General features: G+C 37.7%; 1 protein-coding gene across 1 annotated transcript in view; it reads left to right on the top strand.

Moving 5' to 3' along the window:
- The first annotated feature begins 979 nt into the window (after positions 1 to 979).
- The window catches only part of Taf1b (TATA-box binding protein associated factor, RNA polymerase I subunit B), a 75,198-nt gene continuing 52,715 nt past the window's right edge, over positions 980 to 23,462 (top strand). The window contains exons 1-7 of the mRNA XM_076833105.2: positions 980 to 1,066; positions 2,422 to 2,520; positions 7,556 to 7,643; positions 10,044 to 10,141; positions 10,547 to 10,642; positions 15,313 to 15,466; positions 21,916 to 22,072. Of these exons, the coding sequence (XP_076689220.2) occupies positions 1,049 to 1,066; positions 2,422 to 2,520; positions 7,556 to 7,643; positions 10,044 to 10,141; positions 10,547 to 10,642; positions 15,313 to 15,466; positions 21,916 to 22,072 (710 nt within the window). The 5' untranslated portion in view covers positions 980 to 1,048. The remainder of the gene's footprint in view (positions 1,067 to 2,421; positions 2,521 to 7,555; positions 7,644 to 10,043; positions 10,142 to 10,546; positions 10,643 to 15,312; positions 15,467 to 21,915; positions 22,073 to 23,462) is intronic.

The raw sequence follows: 23,462 nt of genomic DNA on the forward strand, positions 1-23,462 counted from the left end.
TCAGGTTTATTGAAATTTATCAGTCTTTTCAGAGTTAACATTAGTTTGTGAACGCTCCTTTCCATTGAATGCTTGCTTTCTCTACTAACTGCTTTTTAAATTTTTCCTTTCCATTACTTTTCAGTATAACCTTCCTTTTCAAACTTTTCTTTAGTTGATGATGAACCTTAATTTATGTATTTATTCGCAGTTCTGAGCATCAAACCCAGTGCCTCACACATGCTAGGCCAGCGCTCTGCCACTGAGACCCAGCTCCAGCCCCAAACTTCCTGGAATGTGTGCCTAGGTCGAAGCCCTCTTCTCCTCTCGTCGAGACCTTCCTCGATGGCCCACTGCGAGTGGGACCGGCTCCTGAGATCCCCTTCCTTGGCGCACACCACCACTCAAAGTCATCGTGTCTCCTTTTTTTCTCTTCCCACCAGAACAGCATCCCCGGGAGGACGGCCTTTCGCTCGGTCTGAGTGCCCAGGTCCTGCACCCGTTCTGTGGACGGGCCGGACCGGGACCGGGTTCAGCGGACCCACGAGGCCGGCCGCGCGCGCCCGCGCTCGGTGAGGCCCAACTACAAGGGCCCGCGGTCGTGCCTAATTCCTACAGAGGAGGAAAGGAGGCCCAGTAGGCGGGAGGGTCGCGATCAGACCTCTAACTCAACAGCCGCGCTCCTCCCTCCGCCTCGAGTCCTCTCCCAGAAAAGTGCGGCAAGGGCGGGGGGACGCGCGGGAACCCGGCCTGGCGTCGCGTCGCCGGCGGCCAGAGGAGCGCGTGGCCTGGGGCCAGCAGCCGTCAGCGGGGTGCGTGTCCGAATCGCCCGCTGGTTCGCTGCAGGGTTTTGTTGACCGCGACCCAAGAAGGAACGTGGTCCCAGAGGCGGAGGCGGACGCGCGCTTCACGGAGCTTCGCCCGGGAGCGCCAAAGCGTCCCACCGCACCGACGCGGGCTCCCGGAATTCAGAGTCCGGGGTTTGCGTTTCCGGCCGGAGGGCTCCTCTTGCGACTCCCGGAAGCGGCGCTCGCTGCCCTGGTAACGGGCTCGGCGCCGAGGCGGCGCGATGGAGCTGGAGGAGGCGGTAAGGAGGTGGCTCCTGGCGGGCCAGGACCGCGGGCCCCCAGGGCAGTGAGGCTGAGGAGCGGCGGTCGCGCGACGCCGTCAGGCCCAGGGCGGCCGCCCGCGGGCGCAGGGCGGGGTGAGGGATGGGGAGGGCGGGCCGCGTGCGCTGCGTTCCAGGCCGGGCGCCGCCGGAGCGGGGGTGGAGGGCGGTTGGCAGGGCGCGTCTGGGAGGAGGCCGCCACGCGCTCGCCCGGCCACCCGCCCGGCCGCCCTCTCCCCGGGACCACCCGTGCGTCCCCCTGGCGCTGGCGTGGGTGCGGCCGAGGATCCTCGAGGCCTGTCAGTGCGGGGTCATTGACAGCTTCACCCAGCTGCCAAAATAAATCTGGCATTCATTTTTTACATACTACCTAAAATGCTGTATCCATTGGCGTTATTAAATGAGTTTTTGGTAATTAGATCAGTGAAGATAATAAGTCCAACACGGAAGAGCTGAGAGTTGGAAAGTTAGGTCCTGGACGTACAGGCAGTGCTGTGCTAGAAGGTCCCCCAGAACAGGCTCGCGGAATTTGGTGGGGTGGGTATGGGGGATTGAACCCGGGCGCTGTGCCACAGAACAACATTCCAGAGCTATGTATGTATCTATTATTTTGAGACGGGGTCTCGCCAAATTGCTTAAGGCCTCACGAAGTTGCTGAGACAGTCCTCGAACTTGGGATCCTCCTTTTGAGTCTCTGGGATTACCGGCCTGCGCCACCATACCCCGCTCAATCTATGTTAACTGAATGGTTAATGTCTAAATGCTAAATTGATGAACTTAATCGTTACTCACCATAAGATATACATATTTGCTACCAGTAGGTTCCAAGTCTCTTTTGCTCACCATTGACTCCCAGCACCTAGTAAAATGCCCAGTACTCTATGTAGTTGATACTTTTCATACTGTTGAATGAATAAATCGAAACTAGAAACAACAAGAATCTAGTTTCATTTTGTATGTGTTTTTAACGCCCTAGAGGAATTTCTAAATGGTATATGTAATTTTAAAGTCTTATTTATACTTTTATTTCATCATTTTTTTCTTAGCACTTTCAAGGAGTTTTATTTATTTGTCTTTATTTCAGTTTATCCCTATCATGTTTTTTTTTCTTCCCTCACAGACTGCATATTTTAGCACGTTGTCTGCAATTGAGTTTCATACTACTTAAGAGATTGAGCTCTTCTCCTTGTTTACAGATATCTCTAATATATTTTCTGTGATTTTTTTTTTAAATTTATAGGGTAAAATTGACAGTAACCCTCCAAGTAGAACTAATAACTGCAGGGTTTAAACTGAATGTGGTTTTATACTAACACCTTTTCCCTCTTCTATAGGAAGAGTTTAAAGAACGCTGTTCTCAATGTGCTGCTGTCTCTTGGGGTCTTACTGATGAAGGCAAATATTATTGCACTTCTTGTCACAATGTTACAGAAGTAAGTAACGTGTTTTTTATGAATTTTCTTAAGTTTTAAAAATTGCAGTTTCAGCCTAGTGGTTCTCAAAAAAACTGATAAACTTTATCACTCATACAGTACCCAAATTCTAAGAATTTAAGTAGTCTTTAAATTCTCACTCTTGAATTAAGGAATTTGTAAATTAGATTGAGGATGGGCTTTTGAAGTTATGTTGAGCCATTTTCATTTTATCTTTCTATTGTGCCATACAAATTACAAAGTATTTCCTTATCTGTTATCTCATTTCCTTCTTATAACAACCTGTGAGATATAGTGTTGTGCCTATTTTTGATGGAGCAAGTGGGGCTCAAGAGTTGAATGAGTTTTCCAAATTCTTGTAAGTTTTGAGCCAAGTCTCGAACCATGGTTCCTTTTACCACATCATACCTGCTTCTTAAGATAGAAATTGTTATACTATCCTTTGTAACTTTGGTAGATGAGATGTCACACTAGAAGCTCTAGGTCCTGTGACCACATCTTCAGACCAGTATAACCAAAATAATCAAGGTATGGACAGTCTACTGCTGGATAGGCTAATAGGACTCTGCTCTGTGGAAAGGAATTTGCTCAAAGCACACAGGGTCAGCAAATCTTCATTACGTCGGATTAAGACCTGACTTCCTTAACAAGACTCCTAAAGCACAAGAAATAAAATCAAGAATCAATAAATGGGAAGGATTCAAACTAAAAAGCTTCTTCTCAGCAACAGAAACTAACAATAATGTGAAGAAAGAGCCTACAGAATGGGAGAAAATCTTTACCATATGCACATCAGATAGAGCACTAATCTCCAGGATATACAAAGAACTCAAAAAACTTAAGCCAAAAAAACAAATAACCCAGTCAATAAATGGACTAAGGAACTGGACACTTCTTAGAAGAAGGTATACAATAGATCAACAAATATATGAGAAAATGTTCAACATCTCTAGTGATTAGAGAAATGCAAATTAAAAGTACTCTAAGATTTCATTCTGACTCACTGCAGTCAGAATGGCAGTCCTTAAGAATACAAGCAACAATTTGGGGCTGGGGATGTGGCTCAAGCAGTAGCGCGCTTGCCTGGCATGCGTGCGGCCTGGGTTCGATCCTCAGCACCACATACAAACAAAGATGTTGTGTCCGCCGAAAACTAAAAAATAAAATATTAAAACATTCTCTCTCTCTCTCACTCTCTCTCTTTAAAAAAAAAAAAAAAAAAAAAAAAGAATACAAGCAACAATAAGTGTTAGTGAGGATGTGGGGGAAAAGGCACACTCACACAATGCTGGTGGGACTGCACATTGGTACAGCCAATATGGAAAGCAATATGGAGATTCCTTAGAGAACTTGGAATGGAGCCACCATTTGACCCAGCTATCCCACTCTTCGGTTTATACCCTAAAGACTTAAAATAGCATACTTCTGTAACATAGCCACTTCAATGTGTATAGCAGCACAATTCACAATTGCTAAACTATGGAAGCAAACTAAGTGCCCTTCAACAGATGAATGTAAAAAGAAACTGGTACATACTCACAATGTACTTATTACTCAGCATCAAAAGAGAATAAAATTATGGCATTTGCAGGTAAATGGATGGAGTTGCGAATATCATACTAAGTGAAATAAGCCAATCAAAAACCAGGTGCCGAATGTTTTCTCTGATAAGTGGATGCTAATACATATTGGGGGGGGCCATGGGATAAGTGGAGGAACTTTGGATGGGGCAAAGGGGAGGAAGGGAAGTAGCAAAGCGGTAGGAAAGATGATGGAATGAGACCAATATCATTACTCTAGGTACATGATGATTACACAAATGTGGACTCCACTTCACGCACAACCAGAGAAGTGAAAAATTCTGCTCCATTTGTGTATAATGAATCGAAGAGCTTTCTATGTCACGCATAACTGATTAGAACTAATACATTTAAAAAACAAAAAAAAACAAAAAAACAAGTTCTGTAGCTTCTCAAAGAACCTAAAGATCAAACGGAGCAGCTCCTGGCATTTGACCTTGTCTCATTCTAAAAATGAAATGTCTAACTTTTATTAAATGTTTGGATGGAAAATTCACAATAATTAAACTATGGAACCAACCTCCATCAATGCCCTTCAATAGATGAATGTATAAAGAAACTGTGGTATATATACATAATGACTATTACTCAGCTTTAAGACAAAATAAAATTATGGCATTTGCAGGTAAATGGATGGAGTTGGAGAATATCACGCTAAGCGAAATAAGCCAATCCCAAAAAACCAAAGGCCAGATGTTTTCTCTGATGAAATTGTTGGTGTAAAAAAGATGTTCATTTATCTTGATTATGGTGATGGTTTTATGGAGATATTATGTATCTTGAGTTATATATAAATATATGTACATACGCAAGCACATCAGATTGTTCACTTGAAATATATGCAGTTTGATCCTCTGCTTTGGTGCATATTAAGGCACTAGTGTTTAGTTACACTAAACTCACTGTTAGACCACAGTGCAAACGTAAATGTCCTGAAGGAAGCCTGTGGCCTAATAGACTTGCCATTAGCAGATGAAGTCAGCATACTATTTTTAATAGAAATTTAACTACCATAACTCATTGTCTCTCTTCTGTCTTTGATAATTCCTTTTATTTGTTCTGGCTGATTAAATTCACTGTGATTATTTTTTATCTTAAAAAGTCCTGATACCACTGAATAGCTCCACATTTAAATGACTGTCAATTCACATGGAATAAATTTGTCAAGAATATAGAGTTCTTGAAAGTGGGCAGCATATTTTTTATAAAGGCCAAGAACCTAGCTCAGAGCTTCCTTCCATAAAATAGACAAAGCTCTGTTGCAGGGCTTTGGTCTTTACTCTTGGCTTTATGGCAGTGCAGATGTGTTCATTACATAGAATGTGATGTATTTAGTGCTCCCTGGCATTGTGTAGTATGGTATTGAAACCCAGTGGGAGGGGAATGAGCAGTGAGATAGTGGTTATACCTTTGAAAAATGGAAATGATACAAATTACCCAATTTTTCTATCTCTTTCATTGTCTTCCAGCTTATTCTGTGTATGATTGTTCTAGCTCTAGGCACTCTGTGGAGTCTGAGAAAAAGATTTCCAAATTGCTAAGGAACAGGAGACTTATTGATGTGTTTTATCCAGGAAAAAAAAATTTAAGGTCTTAAATTTGGCCAACTTAAATAATAGATATTTTTATGATATTTCATGGATATTTAATAAAAGTGTATAGGCTGGAATTATATAAGTTTAATAGGTTTTTAAGATTATAAGAGCAATACATGTTTATTGTAGGAAATTTTGAAATTGTGAAGATGAAAGCTTAAATTAATGATCTCAACACATTTCAGAAATTTCCTTTTTTTTTTTTTTTTAATATGTTTTTTTGGGTTATCAGTCGACCTTTATTTGATTATGTGGTGCTGAGAATCAATCCCAGTGCCACACATGCTAGTCAAGTACTCTACCACTGAGCTACAACCCCAGCCCAAGAATTTCCTTTTTGTCTTTTTTTCCTATGTATGAGAGAGGTAAGGGGATCTGAGATCTTTTTCTTTGTGATATTCTAAACATTTGCAGATATTTTTACTGACTCTAATTCTTTAATATAACAATTCAGTAATTTACTTACAGCTCTAATTTTAGATATTTAGCTTTTTCTAGTTTTTTTGTTGTTTCACATTTTGTATAATCTGTATTTTGAGGCTTTTTTTCCTGACTATCCTTTATAAGTTTTACTTGTTATTGCTAGATAATTGCTTTTGTATTTACTTTGACATGTCTTTATGTTCTCAGTGTGACCAACGTAGTACACTAAAATTGCTTTGGAAATATTTTTCTGTGACTAGATAGACTACATCCCAAAAATCCTGTCATCTTTTATTTCTAATGAGAGTTAAAGATAAATTTCATTCATATTTGGTTGTGAGAAAGCCAGAATCTTAGACACTTCATCTTGAGAGCAGTTGGAAGAAAAAGACTTTGGCATGGGGTTAGGGTTGTATCTCAGAGCTAGACTGCTCGCCTAGCATGTGTGAGGTACTGGATTCGATCCTCAGCACCACATAAAAATAAAATAAAGATATTGTGTCCAATTTCTCTGATTTTTCAAATGTTATATTAGACAAAATATTGGCTCAAATTTAGGGAATCTGATATAGAAACATTATGAAGGTAGGGTAAGGAGGTTGATCTAAATTATTAAAAAAATTGTAATTGATGTTACATATCATTGTTTATGTGCAAACTAAAAACTCATGCAGAAAAAAATTGCTATAAATAATTTAAGAGATTAAATTCATATTTGAAGTGATTCTGTAATACTGATATAAATGGACTACCATATAAAGAACTACTTCCCATGTTTTCAAATATAAAAAAAAGATATTGTGTCCATCTATAATAAAAACTAAATATTAAAAAAAGACTGGTATGAATTATATTAATCATTCTAAAATTCTGTAAGTTTCACTAAAAACAAAGAATAGTACTTTTATAATTTTAGACATGAAAGCAGTTATAGAGTAATATTCAAACACATGGAAAAAGAGGCATCAATAGTATGGCAAATACAGAAATTGTTTTAATCCCCAAGTGTGTTTTGTGTGGAGGAAAGAAAAAAAGTAAATTTGACTTTTGATTTTGTTTAATAGAGTTAATCAGTGATTTAAAATAAAGTTTATTCATTTAACAGACACTTCGTGGTTACTATGTTTAGGCACTGTTTTAAGAATCAAGAAATTGTTGGGGTTGGGGATTTGGCTCAGTGGCAGAGCGCTTGCCTAGTAAACACCCAAGGCCCTGAGTTCCATCCTCAGCCCTGGGTGAAAAAAAAAAAAAAGAAAGAAAGAAATTGTTAATGAAAAAGCAACATAAAGTTTAGCCAGAATATTACAACTTATGTGATTTTTCCCAAGACCATAATTGGTCTTGGCATTTGCAATTTGGTTTATTATACTTCGCAGAGCATGCTTGATGCTATGGGAGATGTAAAACCTTCATAAGGTCTGTGTTTGTTTCCTGTAGAGATCTAAAGAAGTCATAAACACTGATGCTATTCCTAATGCCAAGATAAAAACCATCAACAGGGGGCTTAAAAGAAAAAGAAAGCATGGTAAGCTCGTTCTTCATTTGTGCTTAACTTTTGTTTTTCCTTTTAATTTTTTTAGTTATTAATGGACCTTTAATTAATTAATTAATTGTTTGTATGCGGTGCTGAAAATTGAACCCAGTGCCTCATACATGTAAGCACTCTGCCACTGAGCCCCAGCCCCAGCCCCACACTTAACATTCTTCATTCACATCTTTCACTGTCTTGATTTGGGGACATGGAATGGAAGTTTAAATAGATTCTAGAGAAAATGCTAGTTTTACAGCAGATATTCCAAAATTGAATTAAAATTGGTAACAATTGATGGTAAAATTGGAAACAGATGTATTAAAGCATATCTTTTATTAAATCCTTATTACTGTCATTGAGTTGCTTTTCCAGTGGAGCAACTATTATGCAAAAGATAATAATAACAAAAGGAACATTTATTTTTATCTACTGGCATATGTTCTTCTGTTGTGTTGCATGTCTATTATTGATTAGAAATATGATTTTCTATGCTTTTTAAGGAAAAATGCTTATTGTCCACAATCATTCAACTGTAGTTAGGTGAGTTAAACACAATAAACTTTCAAAAGCCCATTTCTCATGTTGAATTTTGAGCACACCCTTTTAAAATAGGAAGATTATTTTCCCTTAAAATAGCCTCAGCATGGGTGTGCTTGGAAAGATAATATATTTTATTAATCTAATGAGTACATATAATTAACCATTATTGAGAAGGATTGGAGGTAAAGTCCACTGAAGCTTTTTATTTTTGTGACTAATGACCTAGGACCAGATTCTCAAATTTGAAACCAGGGTAATGATAATAGTAGACTTTTCTATATGAGGTAGCTGTGAAGATAACACATACATAAAATATTGTGCATATATATATATATATATATATATATATATATACACACACACACACACACATATATGAAAATTAGATATTTACATGGAATACGTTGACATTCTTAGATAAATAACAGAGAATGCCTAAATACTAACTCATGTTCCCTGCTTTTAATGATGACTTTAGTATGCTAACTATTTTTCTCCCTTTTAGGTTAATATTTCAGAAAAATCACAGTTAATGAAAAACATTTAAAATCTGAAATTATACAAAATTCTTAATTTTAGCACTTGTATTTTAATTGGACTAAAACCTGATTAATTTTTCTTAAATTTTATCAGAGTAAATCCTGATTAATTCAGACTTGATGTGTTTAAATAGTTACAATGTGAAGTTTAATCGTAAATTCCTCAAAGAACTCCAGGTGCTTAATAAGGGGTTAAGTGTCTATAGTCATCCTTATCTTCTTAGTCTCTTCATCTCTGAAGTGAAAAGAGTGATATCATTTATTTTGTAAAATAGGAATAGACTCAGAATTTAAAATGCCATTTTATCAGTTTCTAAGTTTCTGAAATAGCATGCTGGAACACTGTATGGATGCATCAGAAATACAAGCTTTCTGTTACACCCTGAGATCCCTTCCAGGATGGGATTGAGTTAGTTGCGGGGTGTTGGGAGACACTGAGACATTCAAATAGGGGAGACGGTTTGAGTCCTCTGCCACGTGTATGGGAGAAGGATTCTAGAAGACAGTAACAGACTTCAGAAGCTGTTTTTAAAGAATTGATAACATACTTATATTTATCCTGTAATGAGGAGTAAAACACATCGTGGCGTTACAATTTTAATGTTTTCTTTAACTGGTTGCCATAATCATTTAACATTTGCTCTGTCTGTTGCCGTCTGTTGTGGTGGCATGCTTCTTAATAATGTCTTAGGATGGTTTTGAGGATTCAAGAAAATAATTTACTTAAAATACTTCAATATGAACTTGGTATGTAGGCAGAGATCAGGAAGTATTAGATTTCTTGCTTTCAGTTTCTCCCTATAATGTAAAATTATATCTGGAAAAGTAGAATGCCATTGAACAGCTTATTTTCTTTGAATGTTCTTTTTGCCTTTTTCACACTCTTGGACTATCAGATCCTGACATTTGTCATCTTTTGCCAAGTAATTTGCTGGGCTATTGTGAGTGATGGAAGCAATGACTGAGTGCTTTTATTTAGGATTCTGTTTGACAATGTCTGGTAAAATATCATTTCAAAAACTTTTTTCACTTTTTTAGTGTGCTAACTACTTATTTTTCTCCCTTATAGGTTAATATTTCAGAAAAATCACAGTTGATGGAAAACATTTAAATATGAAATTATACAAAATGCTTAATTTTAGCATTTGTGTACAAATTTTCCAGACTAGAAACAAGAGAATGTAAGAATTGAAACTATTCGGGAGCACAGAAAAATTCAAGTTACTGTGTATAAACACAAATTGTAATTATGTAGTAGCATCGAGTTAGTAAATTAGGAGTGCAAATGTCTAACATGTGGTTATTTGTCATTTAGAAAAAGGCTGGGATTGGTATGTGTGTGAAGGTTTTCAGTACATACTTTACCAACAAGCAGAAGCCCTAAAGGCCCTTGGAGTGGGCCCTGAGTTAAAGGTAAGTTTTCCAGTGTCTAGATGTTACCTTTACATTTCAATGCTGGAAGAGTAAGATTCACAGTAGAATTAAGAAGAAATTATTAGTGCTAGAGGTTAGGGGCTTTGACCCTGACTAGAAACATAGTCATGTATAAGGTGTTTTCTTTCTCTGATCCTTAATTAAAATGTAAGAGAAAGGGTTTAACTAAGTGATCTATAATGTCCTTTTCTTCTCTGAAATGTAAGGTTAAGAAGAGCTATTCCATTTTCCCCACATACCTGCTATTATGCTATCTTTCTACTTGAGGAAAAGCAGGCATTTAGGTGAAAGCAGTATATAAAGTACAAGAGGTTCTGTGGTACATATGCACCTGAACATTTGTTGTCATAACCTGAATCACCACTCATTTCCCTTCCACCTTAGAATGAAGTTTTACATAATTTTTGGAAGCGCTACCTTCAGAAGAGCAAGCAGGCATATTGTAAAAACCCAATATATACCAGTGGAAGGAAAGCTAAGGTAAGTCACAAGTCTGAGAAGTGGGACTAAAAGATGTGTAGTGAGACAGAGCTGGAAATATGGGGTTTGTGAGTAGTTTGAGTATGGGATTGTGATGTTTTAAGAGGACTTTGGTGAAGAAGCTTTCAGTTTAGTCCAGGACAGGGTCTCTGATTTAGACATCAAAATGAATTTTGACTTCTTATAAGACTAATTAATTTTTTAGATAGAAGCTTTTTAAAAAATATTTTTGTTGTAGATGGATGTAATAACTTTATTTATTTATTTAATGTGGGGCTGAGGATCGAACCCAGTGCTTCACAAGTGCTAGGCAGGCAGGCACTCTACCACTGAACTGCAACCCCAGCCCTAGGTAGAAATTTTAAGGAATTTCTAAATGTGCTATTATTAAAAGTTTGTTAAAAAAAAAAAAAAATTAAAAAAAAAAAAAAGTTTGTTTGTTTTCTTTTTTGTATGTTACTCTTTTTGCTTGGAGTACTTATTTACTTTACCTGGCATTTCAAGATTCAGCTCAGTTATCTCTTCTCAGAAGCCTTTTTTTTTTTTAATATTTATTTTAGTTGTAGTTGGACACAATACCTTTATTTATTTTCTTTTTATGTGGTGATGAGGATCGAACCCAGATCCTCACGTGTGCTAGGTGAGTGCTCCCGCTGAGCCATAACCCCAGCCCTCAGAAGCCTTGATGTGAGGAAAAATAAACCCACGTACCCCGTTCCCTACATCTACTAGAGCAGCTGTATTTTTGGCAGCTTATTTTTGACTGCTTTGCCAATGTGTCATGAAACATTTGTTTGGTTTAAAGACAGTTCCACTGCTAAGAAAGGCCAGTTTGCTGTGTTTGATATGCAGTACTTGCCCTCCAGGACTGAGAAGAAGAGATTCTTAATCTGTTTGATTCCCATTTGCTAAGAGCTTGGGAATTTGTTCCTGTGTTTCCTTGTTTGTTCTGGTCCTCAGGCTCAACATGCAGAGTTCAGTGACCTGGCACCAAGAAGCCCAGGTCTGTGTGAAAGGAAGAGGTTACAGAGGTGAGACGAGGAGGCATCTCTGAGCTGCTAGTATCTGCAGTGCTGCTGGTCCTAAGAGTGAGAAGTTTAGAGTAAGCAAGTCATGCAGGAGACGATTACAGGGGGAAGAAAAATTAAGGAATTAGTTTGAGAAACTTCTTAAAAATGTGACACCATGAATTTAAACTCAAGAAAAATAACTTGAATGTACCAGGAAAATAACATTTTATGGTCAGAGTTATGACACATTATCCTATCTTGATATAGAAGACAGGTACTTCTCAAGAAAAGCAAAAGATACTGTATGGTTCTAAGATGACAATTTAGAAGAGAAAATAGCAGCCAAACTAGTAACAACTTGATCTTAAGATTTCATAGCTGAGATTGTTTATATTATGTTGTTTTTTGTTTTGTTTTGTTTTGATACTGGGGATTGAACAGGGGCTTTTGACCACATGGTGCTACATCACCAACCCACCCCACTTTTTAAAATTTTTATTTTGAGACAGGGTTTCACTAAGTTGCATAGGTCCTAAGTTGCTGAGGCTGGCCTCCCATCTTGAGATACTCCAGCTCAGCCTCCTGAGCTTAGCTGAGGTATTCGTTGATTGTATTTGGGACTTGTCTAACACATAGAAAATATAAAATAGAAACTAGGGTTCTCTGTGGCATTTAAATATTTTCAAGTTAGCGTAAGATTTAAAACCAAAAAGTTTTGTTGGTTTGAGTAAACATCTGGATAAAGCAGTATTAGTGTCACACTCAATTGGTAAATAAATAAGCACAAAGAAAATTTTTAAGCTAATATATAAATTGGTAGTATAATTTCAGTTGCTAAAGTACAGCTATATTGTTGTGTTTACGTGTGTGCTTGTATGTGTGTGTTTGGGAGTAGGTGTTGAGGATTGAACTCAAGGCCTCATACATGCTAGGCAAGTACTTTATGGCTGAGCTATATCCTCCGCTCCTATACTGTCTTTTGAAAGGACGGGGAACCCTGACTTTTGAATTAGAAGCTTGGAGGCTGGTCTGTGACTCTGTGGTAGACCTCTTACATAGCATGTTCAGGGCTCTGGATTCTATCCCTAGCATTACAAAAGAAAGGACTTAGAAGCTTAACCTTCTCAAACACCCAATAAATATTTTTTTGTAGTGCTTTGGGAGTGACTATTTCAGAAGCAGTAGGAGGCCTGTATTTGAATCCTGGTCCTACTACCTTGAGCTGTGGAATCTAGGATGGAATCTACTGGAAACTTGCAAAAGAAAACCAATAAACAAGCAAATATATAAATCAGAGTAAGGGGAATAAGAGTGGGACTGCAGGGAAGGATGCTGTGTTATCAGGTGGTCAGGAAGGCCTTCCTGAGGATGGAGCTTAAGGAAGTGAGAGAGAAGATACAGGGATATGGATAAGAAATGCAGAATTTCAGGCCTCACCCAGATCAAACCTAAATCTGAATTTTAACAGACCCCTAGATGCTTCCTTTATCTACTAAAGTTTGAGAAGCACTGCCCTAGGTAAGCCCTGGTGGGGGCTGGGAACAAATGGTATCCTTGGAGATAAGTGGTTGAATCCTAGATAAACTTTGAAGATAGAGCCAACAGGATTTCCTGATGGACTGGATGTGGGGTGTGGGAGAGAAAAGGGTGACTATAAAGTTTTTGGCCTGAGCAGCTGAAGCAAGGAGTTACCATCAACTGAAATGGCAGGTGGAACAAGAACATCAGGAGTTCAGTTTGGGGCATGTTAAAAGTTTGAGACAGGTGTGAGACATCCAAGAGGAAATGTCAAGTGCAGATAGACACTTAAGTCTGTAGTTCAGGAGGAAAGTCTAGGCTAGAGATAGAAATTTGAAAACTGTCAGTTTGCACTACCAGCATTAAATCTAGAATGCTGTTGTTTATAAAATACACCATTATTGGAAGTACTCAGAAAAAAAATGCTGCAGATTAAATCATGATGTGCCACCAATTATAATCTACGTCGTGATTTCAAGGATGTTAAAATATGGGGATAAAGTATATTTCGTAATTAAAGTATAGTAGCTAATATTTAAAACCATAAGGCTGGTGGACGTCACCAGGGAGTTAATTGATTGCAGTTGGGGCATAGATAGATTGAGAGAAGAGAAATTTGAGATAGCACTTCAGAACTTTATTGAAGAATTTTGCTGCAAAGAAGTACAGAGAAATTGTGTGGGAGCTGAGGTCAAAAGGAAGTTTTTAAAAGAGTAGTATAAATGAGGGCATATTTGTGTACTGATGGAATGATACAGGAGAGAAGAAATATTCACAATGGAGAGAAACAAATGGAAGTGTTATCTTTAAATAGGTAAGAGAAGTAGAATTGATTGCACAAATGGAGAAATTGGCTATAGGTGGGAGTTTGGATGATCCAGAAGAATTGGGAAGAGGGCAAAGGATAATGTGAGCTGCTCATAGGTGCTTGCTGCAGGAGCCTGTGGAAGTTTTTTTTTTTTTTCTTTTTTTCTTATTTGTAGTTGACACAATACTTTTATTTACTTGTTTTATTGTGGTGCTGAGGATTGAACCCAGTGCCTTGCAGGTGCTAGGTGAGTGCTCTACCGCTGAGCCACCAGCCCATTCCCAGAAGTTTTCTTCTGATTGCTTCAGTTTTCTTTGAGTCCATGCCTTACCTTTTGTAGCTTCCCCACAGGGAGGGAGGAGTTATGCTTGACAGAAAATGCCAGCATTTTATCCCATTCCCTGTTTTTTTTTTTGTTGTTGTTGTTGTTTTTAAGTTTCATTCTCTAGTGAGCTTCTTAAATATGTCTTATCAACTTGTAATAGGATCAAGTTTCTTGACCTGAAGGGCTAATATTGATGCTTTTTGCTTGCAACCAGTTCTTCAAGGTAAGGTCAGCTAATGAGGTTGTTAGCCAGCCAGCTGACCTTCTTAGTGACACTCTGATCACTTCATTCACACTGCATGTGTGACCTATCAACCAATGGGATGAGATGGTACATCCTTGTCAATTATACGTTATAAACAGTAAGTGCTATAGGAATTCAAAGAAATGAGAAATCATAGAAGAAGAATGGTTTGGAAAGAGCATAATAGACGAAGTAATGATTGGAGAGAGGGAGAAGAAAACAAAGACAGTTCAAGCAGGAGAACAGAATGAACAAGATTAGAAAGCAAAAATTCCCTAGGTAGGTTTTGTAGAAGGAAGCCAGACAGTGTGCATGAAGCCATTATTTGTTTGCTGTTTTCATTATGAGGATATTAGTGCTATAAGAGAAGTGTGTGTTGGGGGAGGAAGAGACTCTTCTGCTCTGCTGGCCACATTTCTTCACTCATCCTTGTCTGTAGCCCTTCTTCTTCTTCTTTTTTTTTAATATCTTTATTTTTATTTGTTCATTTTTATGTAGTGCCAGGGATCAAACGCAGGACCTCATGTGTGTGAGGCAAGCACTCTACCACTGAGCTACAACTCCAGCCCCTGTAACCCTTCTTTAAGAAGCATTGCTAGGGGCTATCCGGGATTGTGTTTCAGAAGTAAATACTTTTCAGAGTTAGGGACTTGGCAGCTCTCTGTAATATTTCTCTTATGGTATTTATGATGGTAAAGAAATTCACAGAAATTAGCTGTTTTAAACTCCTGTACAATATTTTTATTTATATTATTTTGTGAACAGATACTGGAAGATGACCTAAGTCAGTCGGACTGGGCTAGTGAGCCTGAGCTGCTGAGTGATGTTAGCCATCTATCTTTTGTTGAAAGTGGAGCAGAGTCTCAGCCTGATGCCCAAACTCAAAAGCCTTTCCCCATCACCAAAGCATCACAACCAGGTAAAAATCAGAACTTAAACCGTTCAAAATTTTAAAGCTAGTACTGCATCTTAAAAATAGTTTAATCCTATCTTGTGATATTCTAAGAAAGGGAATTTGATCTAATGAAGAATGACTTGCTGAATCTCATGCCTGAAAAAAAGGCAAATTAAATAAAATTTTGGTGCAGTTTTTAAAAAGGTACATTATCTCCAGGTGAGTAAATTTGTATGATTTTTGAAGGGAGATAAAGAGAAAGTAGATCCAGAAAGAAGGAAGCTAGATCAAAAAAGAATGTGTAGAAAGTAGATCCAGAAAGAAGGAAGCTAGATCAAAAAAGAATGTGTGTGTGTGTGTGTGTGTGTGTGTGTGTGTGTGTGTGTGTGTAATGTGGGCTTAGAATTTTCAAAGAAGTTTGTAGCAGAAAAAATGTAACTTTGCATGATAATATACAGTTTCTAAGTATAGCTTAAAGCAAGCTGAATAAAATTTACTGTTATGTGTATGTCTTACTTTTTAATTTTATTCTATAACTTTAAATATTTAAGAATATACTTAAGATTATGGATATAGACCTTCTCCATAAAATATTTATTTGTTTTAGTTGTTCCTTCAGTACATTTTTTTCTTTATAAAATCATGGTGGAAAACAGACCACAGAGAACTTAACCAGGCTTTTGTTACAGGTTGTAACAATCTTGATATGTGCTGATAAGATTTCTTTGGGAAATAGGCTCCAACTTCTCTGGTATTAGGGGTTGTTTTTTGAAATCTTGAGCTTAAAGTGGTAATATAAAATTTGAAACAAAATATTTCTTTCTTTCTTTATTTTTATGTGGTGCTGAGGATCGAACCCAGTGCCTCACCCATGCTAGGCAAGTACTTTACCACTGAGCCATAGCCCCAGCTTGAAACAAAATATTTCTTGTATGGACTGTTTCTTTGCAAACCTTTACTTGCCAAAGGTTAAAAATTGTTATCAGCCAGGATATCTCCATGTCTTGCTGGACTGCACAGTGACACAGATGTCAGATAAGTTAGTTTTTGTGTCCAAATAAGTCAAGTGTTAGAATCAGAGGATGATTGGACAATAATGACTCTTTGGAGTTTTCTTCTTCGTGTTTTCAGGCAACATTAAACTCATAGTCTCATACATACTGTGACTCTAAAACCATGCAAACCTTTTAAAAGAAGATGTTGATTACTTTTAAAGCATCGTGATGCTTTAAAAATCCTTTGTTAAGGATTTTTTGTTTGTTTTTTTAGTAGATGGTGATCTTTAGACCTGTTAGGTTTTATGCTAAATTCATGAATGCACCTCAATACAGAACTATTAGATGAAGACAGTCACAAAGAAAATAAAATCAGGGGCTGGGGATGTGGCTCAAGCAGTAGCTCGCTCACCTGGCATGCGTGTGGCCCGGGTTCGATCCTCAGCACAACATACAAACAAAGATGTTGTATCTGCCAAACACTAAAAAATAAATATTAAAAAAATTCTCTCTCTCTCTCTCTCTCTCTTAAAAAATAAATAAATAAATAAATAAAATCACTGGTTTTTGAACCACCCAGAAATAACCACTACTGCTGTAGTTGATCATCTAGAAGTTCTTTCTTCATGTATATATAGGAAAAGGGAAAGATTTTTGTTTTATTTTTGCAAAAATGTAAACTGTTTCTGCTTTCTTTAAATTCTTTTTTTAAAGTATTTATTTTTTAGTTGTAGTTGGACACAATACCTTGATTTTATTTATTTACTTTTATGTGGTGCTGAGGATTGAACCCAGGGCCTCCCACATGCTAGGCAAGTGCTCTATCGCTGAGCCATAATCCCAGCCCCTTTCTTTAAATTCTTAATTAAAATTCTACAGTGTGTAATTCAAATCATTTCCAAATCTTGTTATGCAAAATTGCAAAAACAGCAACAACAAAAAAGTGTGTAGTTTACCACCCCCCTGAATGTTCTTTTCCCAAGAGACACTGTTTTCAATATCTCCGAATCACATGCCTCAAGTATTATCTTAATTTCTGGTTGGGACATTAGCTATTGAATTCCCAATTGTGGAAGATGGAGTCTTAGCTCTTTCATATATCCCTGCTGCCTCTCTTCCCCAGATCATCCCCAGAACATGATTCTGTATTTCTCATTCTCCATCTTGCCAATCGAATTATACTTTTTTTTTAAACTAGATCAGTATTTAGTGTCTAAATGATTATAAATGTAAAAATGCTATTCAGAACTGAAACATATAGCTTACTATGATTTTTCTGTGTATCCTTTGATATTCCTTGAGTTAATTATTGCTATTTGATTACTTTTCTATTTATTACTAATTTATAATTTTTTCTTTTTGTATTAATCTATAATTTATTACTAATGTGTCTTTATACCTTTTCCCAGTTCTTAAAAATCTCCTCTTTACCTTAAATGTTGTATTAATTTTATATTCTGAAAGAATTCTCTCCAGCATCTGTCCCAATACCTATGGCCTGGCCAACTTTGGAATCTCTTTTACTACCATCCTGCGATTCTGTCACTTCTCTTTTGTTGATTTTCTTATTTTCTGGATTTCACTTAATCTTTTTTCCTGGTTTATTTCCTCATTTTTTTTTTTTTTTTTTTTTTTTTTTTGTGGAGCACTTTTTCTTATTTCACAGAAGATATTAATGATTTTCTCTCTGATTTGATTATTTTCACTCCTGTCTTTTATGATAGAGATATTCTTGTGAATCTATGGTGGCTCTTCTTGGTTAAGAATGGAGGAGGGGCTGGGGTTGTGGTGCAGTGGTAGAGCGCTTGCCTAGCACGAGCTAGGTACTAGGTTCAATCCCCAGCATCACAGAAAAGTAAAGAAATAAAGGATTTGTGTCAAACTACAAATAAAAAAAATAGAAATAAAAAAGAATGGAGGAAACAAAAGAGCTGGGGAGATTTTGATCAGTAGAGGCCCTGATTTTGATGCCCAGTACCAATACAAATAAAAACAGTCCAGAAAGAGAGACACACACGAAAGTTTTGTGCATGTGGTGAGTCTTGTCAGCTCTGTTCTGTACACAGGGGTGATCTAGATGGGTTATTTTCTTAGTGAACCTCCATTGTTATCTTTAAATCTCCACCCACTTACGCCACCCCCAACAAGTTGATCAGATTCCCTAGAGAAATCTCTTTGAGTCTTCTCTTTAGCAAGTGTATAATCCTGGCAATCAGTGTTCTGGGAACTGGGCAAGAAGCAGCCTGGAGGGGGTTGGGAGTTTGTTACAGTACTCAGCACATGGACTTTCACTTAATTCTCCTGTTTTCATTTTCCACCATTCAATGTTAGTGACTTACCTTATTCTAGAGACCCTTTATTTTACTCTGTAGAGGAGAGACTTCCAATTTTATGCCAAGATTGGGGAGGGGCAGTCACATGGCTGAATAGAGTTGGGGTAAGAATCTGGGTGTGTGGGCATCTTCCTCCTTCCCTTCTTTGCATTTATTGTTAAATGGGGCTGAAGCCAGGGCCTCCTGCATGCTGGACAAGTGCTGTACCACTGTAGCCATGAGCTGCATCCCTGAGCCTTAACTGTTTTTAAATCAAGACTTTCAAGCAGTCCTCCTGGTGTTATCCCTGCCCTCATCCAGTTTCTAGGGGTATCTAATTTAATCAATTCCTGAGCCACCTTTAGGGAGCTCTAGTGAAAAATTAGATTGCTTTTTGGCCTTTCTGCTGCTCACTTTGGATCTAGTTTTCACTAACTGCCAAGGCAGTCCTTACCTAGCCATATGCTTTCCAGCTTCTAAAATTTTATTGCTGTTATCTCCTTTTCCATGTTATTTGTTCTTGGATTTATAATTTTAACAATTACTAATTGTTGTAGTGGGAGAGAGCAGAAGCTAAAGTATTTTTAATCTGCCATCTTAACTGGAGGTCCTTACATGATGAGAGGACTATATGAAAAGTGTGTGTGTGTGTGTGTGTGTGTGTGTGTGTGTGTGTGTGTATAACAGTATTTTGGGGAAATCTGCATTCTACTTCTTTTAAAGCAGTGGTCCTCAAATGTTGGCATTTGGCAGAATCTTCTGGAGAGCTTTTTAAAATACAGTAATTTAAGTTTCTGTTAAGTTCTCAGATGACACTGATGCTACTGTTTCAGGGACTATACTTTGAGAACTGCTGAGCTAAAGCATTATGGAAATTATTATGGAGTATACAGTTGTGTGGAATTACTTAATTAAGTTTATATTCTTGATGCTTAGGTTGTTCTAAATTTTTTCATATTATTAGTAGTGCTGCACAATATTCCTTCACTTTAAATCTGTGTGTGTGTGTGTGTGTGTGTGTGTGTGTGTGTGTGTGTGTTTTGGTACTGGGGATTGAATCCAGGGGCATTTTACCATTGAGTTATCTCCCCAAACCTTTTTATTTCTTATTTTGAGACAGGGTCTTGCTAAGTTGCTTATAGCCTCACTAAGTTGCTAAGGCTGTTCTCTGTCTTTTGATGCTCCTGCCTCAGCCTCCTGAGTCCCTGGGATTACAGGTGCTTGGCAAACATTTGCATGTTTCTGAGACCATTTCTTTAGGACAGAATCTTAGAAGTGTTGAGCAGTTTGTAGGTGAATATTTTTTTGGTTCCTACTCTGTTCTGGGAATTGTTCTGGGCTCTGGGGACAGAATGGTCAGCAAAACTCTCTGCCTTTGAGGTGTTTATAGTAAAGTAAGAGGAGATAGATAATAAATACACACATAAAATGTTTGGTTACTGATAAGTTCTATGAAAGAAGAATTTATAGAATTTGAAAAAGGGGTTTTTGAAAAATTATTTTCAGAGTTTCTGTTCAAGAAAACTTGGAGTTTCTTAGAGCCATTCCTAGCCCTGCTTCTCTACCCTCACCCCTTAGGTGACATCCACTAATACTATGGCTTGATCAACCACCGGTCATATCCTGAAAGTAAAACATTCCCTATCTTTAGTGTCTCCTCTAAACTAGGTTTATATTCACCTGCCTACTTACTATTGAAGATCTCACACTGAACATTGCAATTCTGACATCTTGATTTCTCTTGTCAAATCTCTTTGCCATCTCCCTTATCTCAGTAAATGGGATCTTCATTTTGTTGCTCAGTCCAAACACCTTAGATTCATAACTTGTCTTCTCTTTTCTCTCATGAACCTTACATTCAGTCTATTACCAAGTCCTTTTGACTCTGCTTTCAGAATTGATCTAGAATCAGCCACTCTTACCATCTGCAAGTGCTTAAGCCCAAGTCTCTGCCATCCTCCTCCTAGGAGAATGACCAGTTCCTATTCCTGCCCTCCTGTAACTCCATATAGCAGACAGAGTGACCTTTCCAGTACGGAAATGAGATCATGTTGCTCCTATGTTTAAAACTCTCCAGAAACTTATCATACTTAGAATAAAACTCAACATACAAATCATGGCCAACAAGGTCCTACCTGCTAGTTTTTTCTCTCTCAGCTTTCATCTCTTCCCACTTTCCCTAGTGACTGATGCCTCTCCCCACTGTTCTTGCATGCTTGCTCCTGCTGAGGCACTTGTTGTTCCTCCTGAGAGCCTTAGTCTCTTCTCTGAATTCAGGTGGGTCTCTGATCAGATGTCATCTTCTCAGAGAGATCTCTCTGACCACCAGCATAAAATTGCACATCTCCTCCCTTCCCATCAAGGTAGGCCCTGCATGGCTATTTTCATATATAGCACCACCGTCTGTCAGTTGCCTTTTTTGTTTATTGGTCTGTCTCCCATTACTAAAATGTAAGTTCAGAGAGAGGCATTTCCTGAGACACAAACAATGAGATGAATAAGTATTTGCTTAATGAAGGATAAGGACACAGTAATGTATATGGTGGAGGGTACCTGGAGGATGGGATGGGAGGAGGTACTGCTTTAGCTCAAGAGTTTGGGAAGGTATCTCTGAGAAGAGGACATGCAATTTGAGGCCTGAATTAAAGGAGTTACATATTTTTTCTTTGCTTTGTTATTTTTTTTTGTTTTTTATTTTTTTTTTGTTTGTTTTTTTGGGTTTTTTTTTTTTTTTTTTTTTGCTTTGTTATTGTTCATCCTTTTATTTATTTTAAAAATCATATACTAAGAATTTAATCCAGGGCCTTTTGAATGCTAGGGAAGCTCACTGCTGCTGAGTTGTACCCTTAGACCCAGCCCCTCCCTCCCTTTTTGTTTTCTTTTTTGAGACAGGGTTTTACTAAGTTGCCCTGGTTGGTCTTGGACTTGTGATCCTCTTGCCTCAGCTTCCCAAGTAGCTGGGATTATAGGTGCACACCATTGCACCTGACCTCAATTACATTTTTGACTGATTTTCTTCTAACCTTTGATTGCTTTTTATTGTCAAATTGATCTTTGTAAAGATTATCAATTATAATTTCATTTTAGGATATTTAAAATGCCTTTTTGATTTTTTACTCCAAATTAGTTAACTTATATTTTAAAAACTCTTGCTTAATCTCCTAAGAATCAGCATCTGTCTGTTCTGGATCTCTTGACGGAGTTGAATATTCAGAACGAAAGGAAAAAGGAGTTGTGAAGATGACTGTGCCGAGGACACTTGCTTTCTGCTATCTGTCCTTGCTTTGGCAGAGAGAAACAATTACTCTTTCTGATCTTTTGAGGTAAGCTGAACTTATCATGTAATAATATCGATGTCAATTATTCATGCATTTGAATATTTGAAATTTTTTGAGGAGGGACTAGATTTGGGGTTTTGATTCTGAAGTTTACTCTCCCCTAGACTAGTAATTCACCTTTTGATTCTTTTTCTTTTTTCTTTGCAGTACTAGGGATTGAGCTCAGGGTGCTTTGCCACTGAGCTATACCTCTGGCCCTTTTTATTTTTTATTTGGAGATAGGGACTTGGTAAGTTGCCCAGGCTGGCCTCTTGACTTGCAATCCCTTGCCTCAGCCTCTTGAGTCGCTGGGATTACAGGCATGCACCACCATGCCTGGAAGGTTTTCTTATTTATATAGTGGAAATGATAGATTTTTCCTCATATGAGATACTGGAAAATTAATTATCTAAAATAAAATACTTTGAAGAGAAAAAAATGACATTAAAATACCTGAATAGTAGTATTAAGTATTTTCTAAGAAAAGATGAACAGATGATCTTTACATTAACAAACTAGTTATTAGTAGTTACACAAAAATGTGTGTTGTTGTTGTGAGAGCTAAAATAGAGGTTATCTGTTTGTTTATTAAGAAAAGTTGAAAACAAAGCTATGGGAAGAACTTGTTAATATAGAGAGTAGGCATTTACATTTTCCAATGGCCTATGGATTTTATGTTAATGAATTGAGTAAATTAGTGTAAGAATTTCTCAATAGGTATGTCAAAATCATTAAAATGTTAATTTTTTTCTTTTTTATGTGTTCTGAATAATAATATTTGGGTTTAGTCAGTGTGTAGGGTGTTTATAACAGCACAGACTTGGAACCAGACACCTGACACTGCCACTTACTATGTGACCTTATGTAAGTGACTTAACTTCTCTCTGCTTCAGTTTCCTCACTGGTAAAGTGAGGCTAATAATAATAACTACCTCATAGGGTTGTAACTACTTTCAGTAATTAGTCTACATGAGAAGGACTTAGAACAGTGTCTGGCACGCAGTGAGAACCCAGTGCTGTCATGTTGTTTTTGTTTTCATCATCACCATCATTGTTGTCATCACCATCATCATTGGCACTAGTCCCTTTTATTCAGTAGAATGTTTCCAGTAAATAATGGTAGTGCCTTTGAATTTGGCCACATCAACGAAATAACAAGGCTTTTCCCAGGTGTGATTAACTCAGCATGCACATAGCCCATGAATCAGTGAATTTTACTCTTAAGTTGAAAACCTCATCATGCTTTGTATGCCCTCCTTGGGTGATGTCATCTTCTCCCAAGGCTTTAATTACCATCTATATGCTGATGACTCCCAAATTTATATCTCCAGCCCAGACTTGTCTACTGAGGGCCAGACCCATATATTCATCTATACAGTTGCCTCCTGGACACACT

Source organism: Callospermophilus lateralis, chromosome 14 (genome assembly GCF_048772815.1).
Source record: "Callospermophilus lateralis isolate mCalLat2 chromosome 14, mCalLat2.hap1, whole genome shotgun sequence".
Classification (NCBI taxonomy): Eukaryota; Metazoa; Chordata; class Mammalia; order Rodentia; family Sciuridae; genus Callospermophilus; species Callospermophilus lateralis.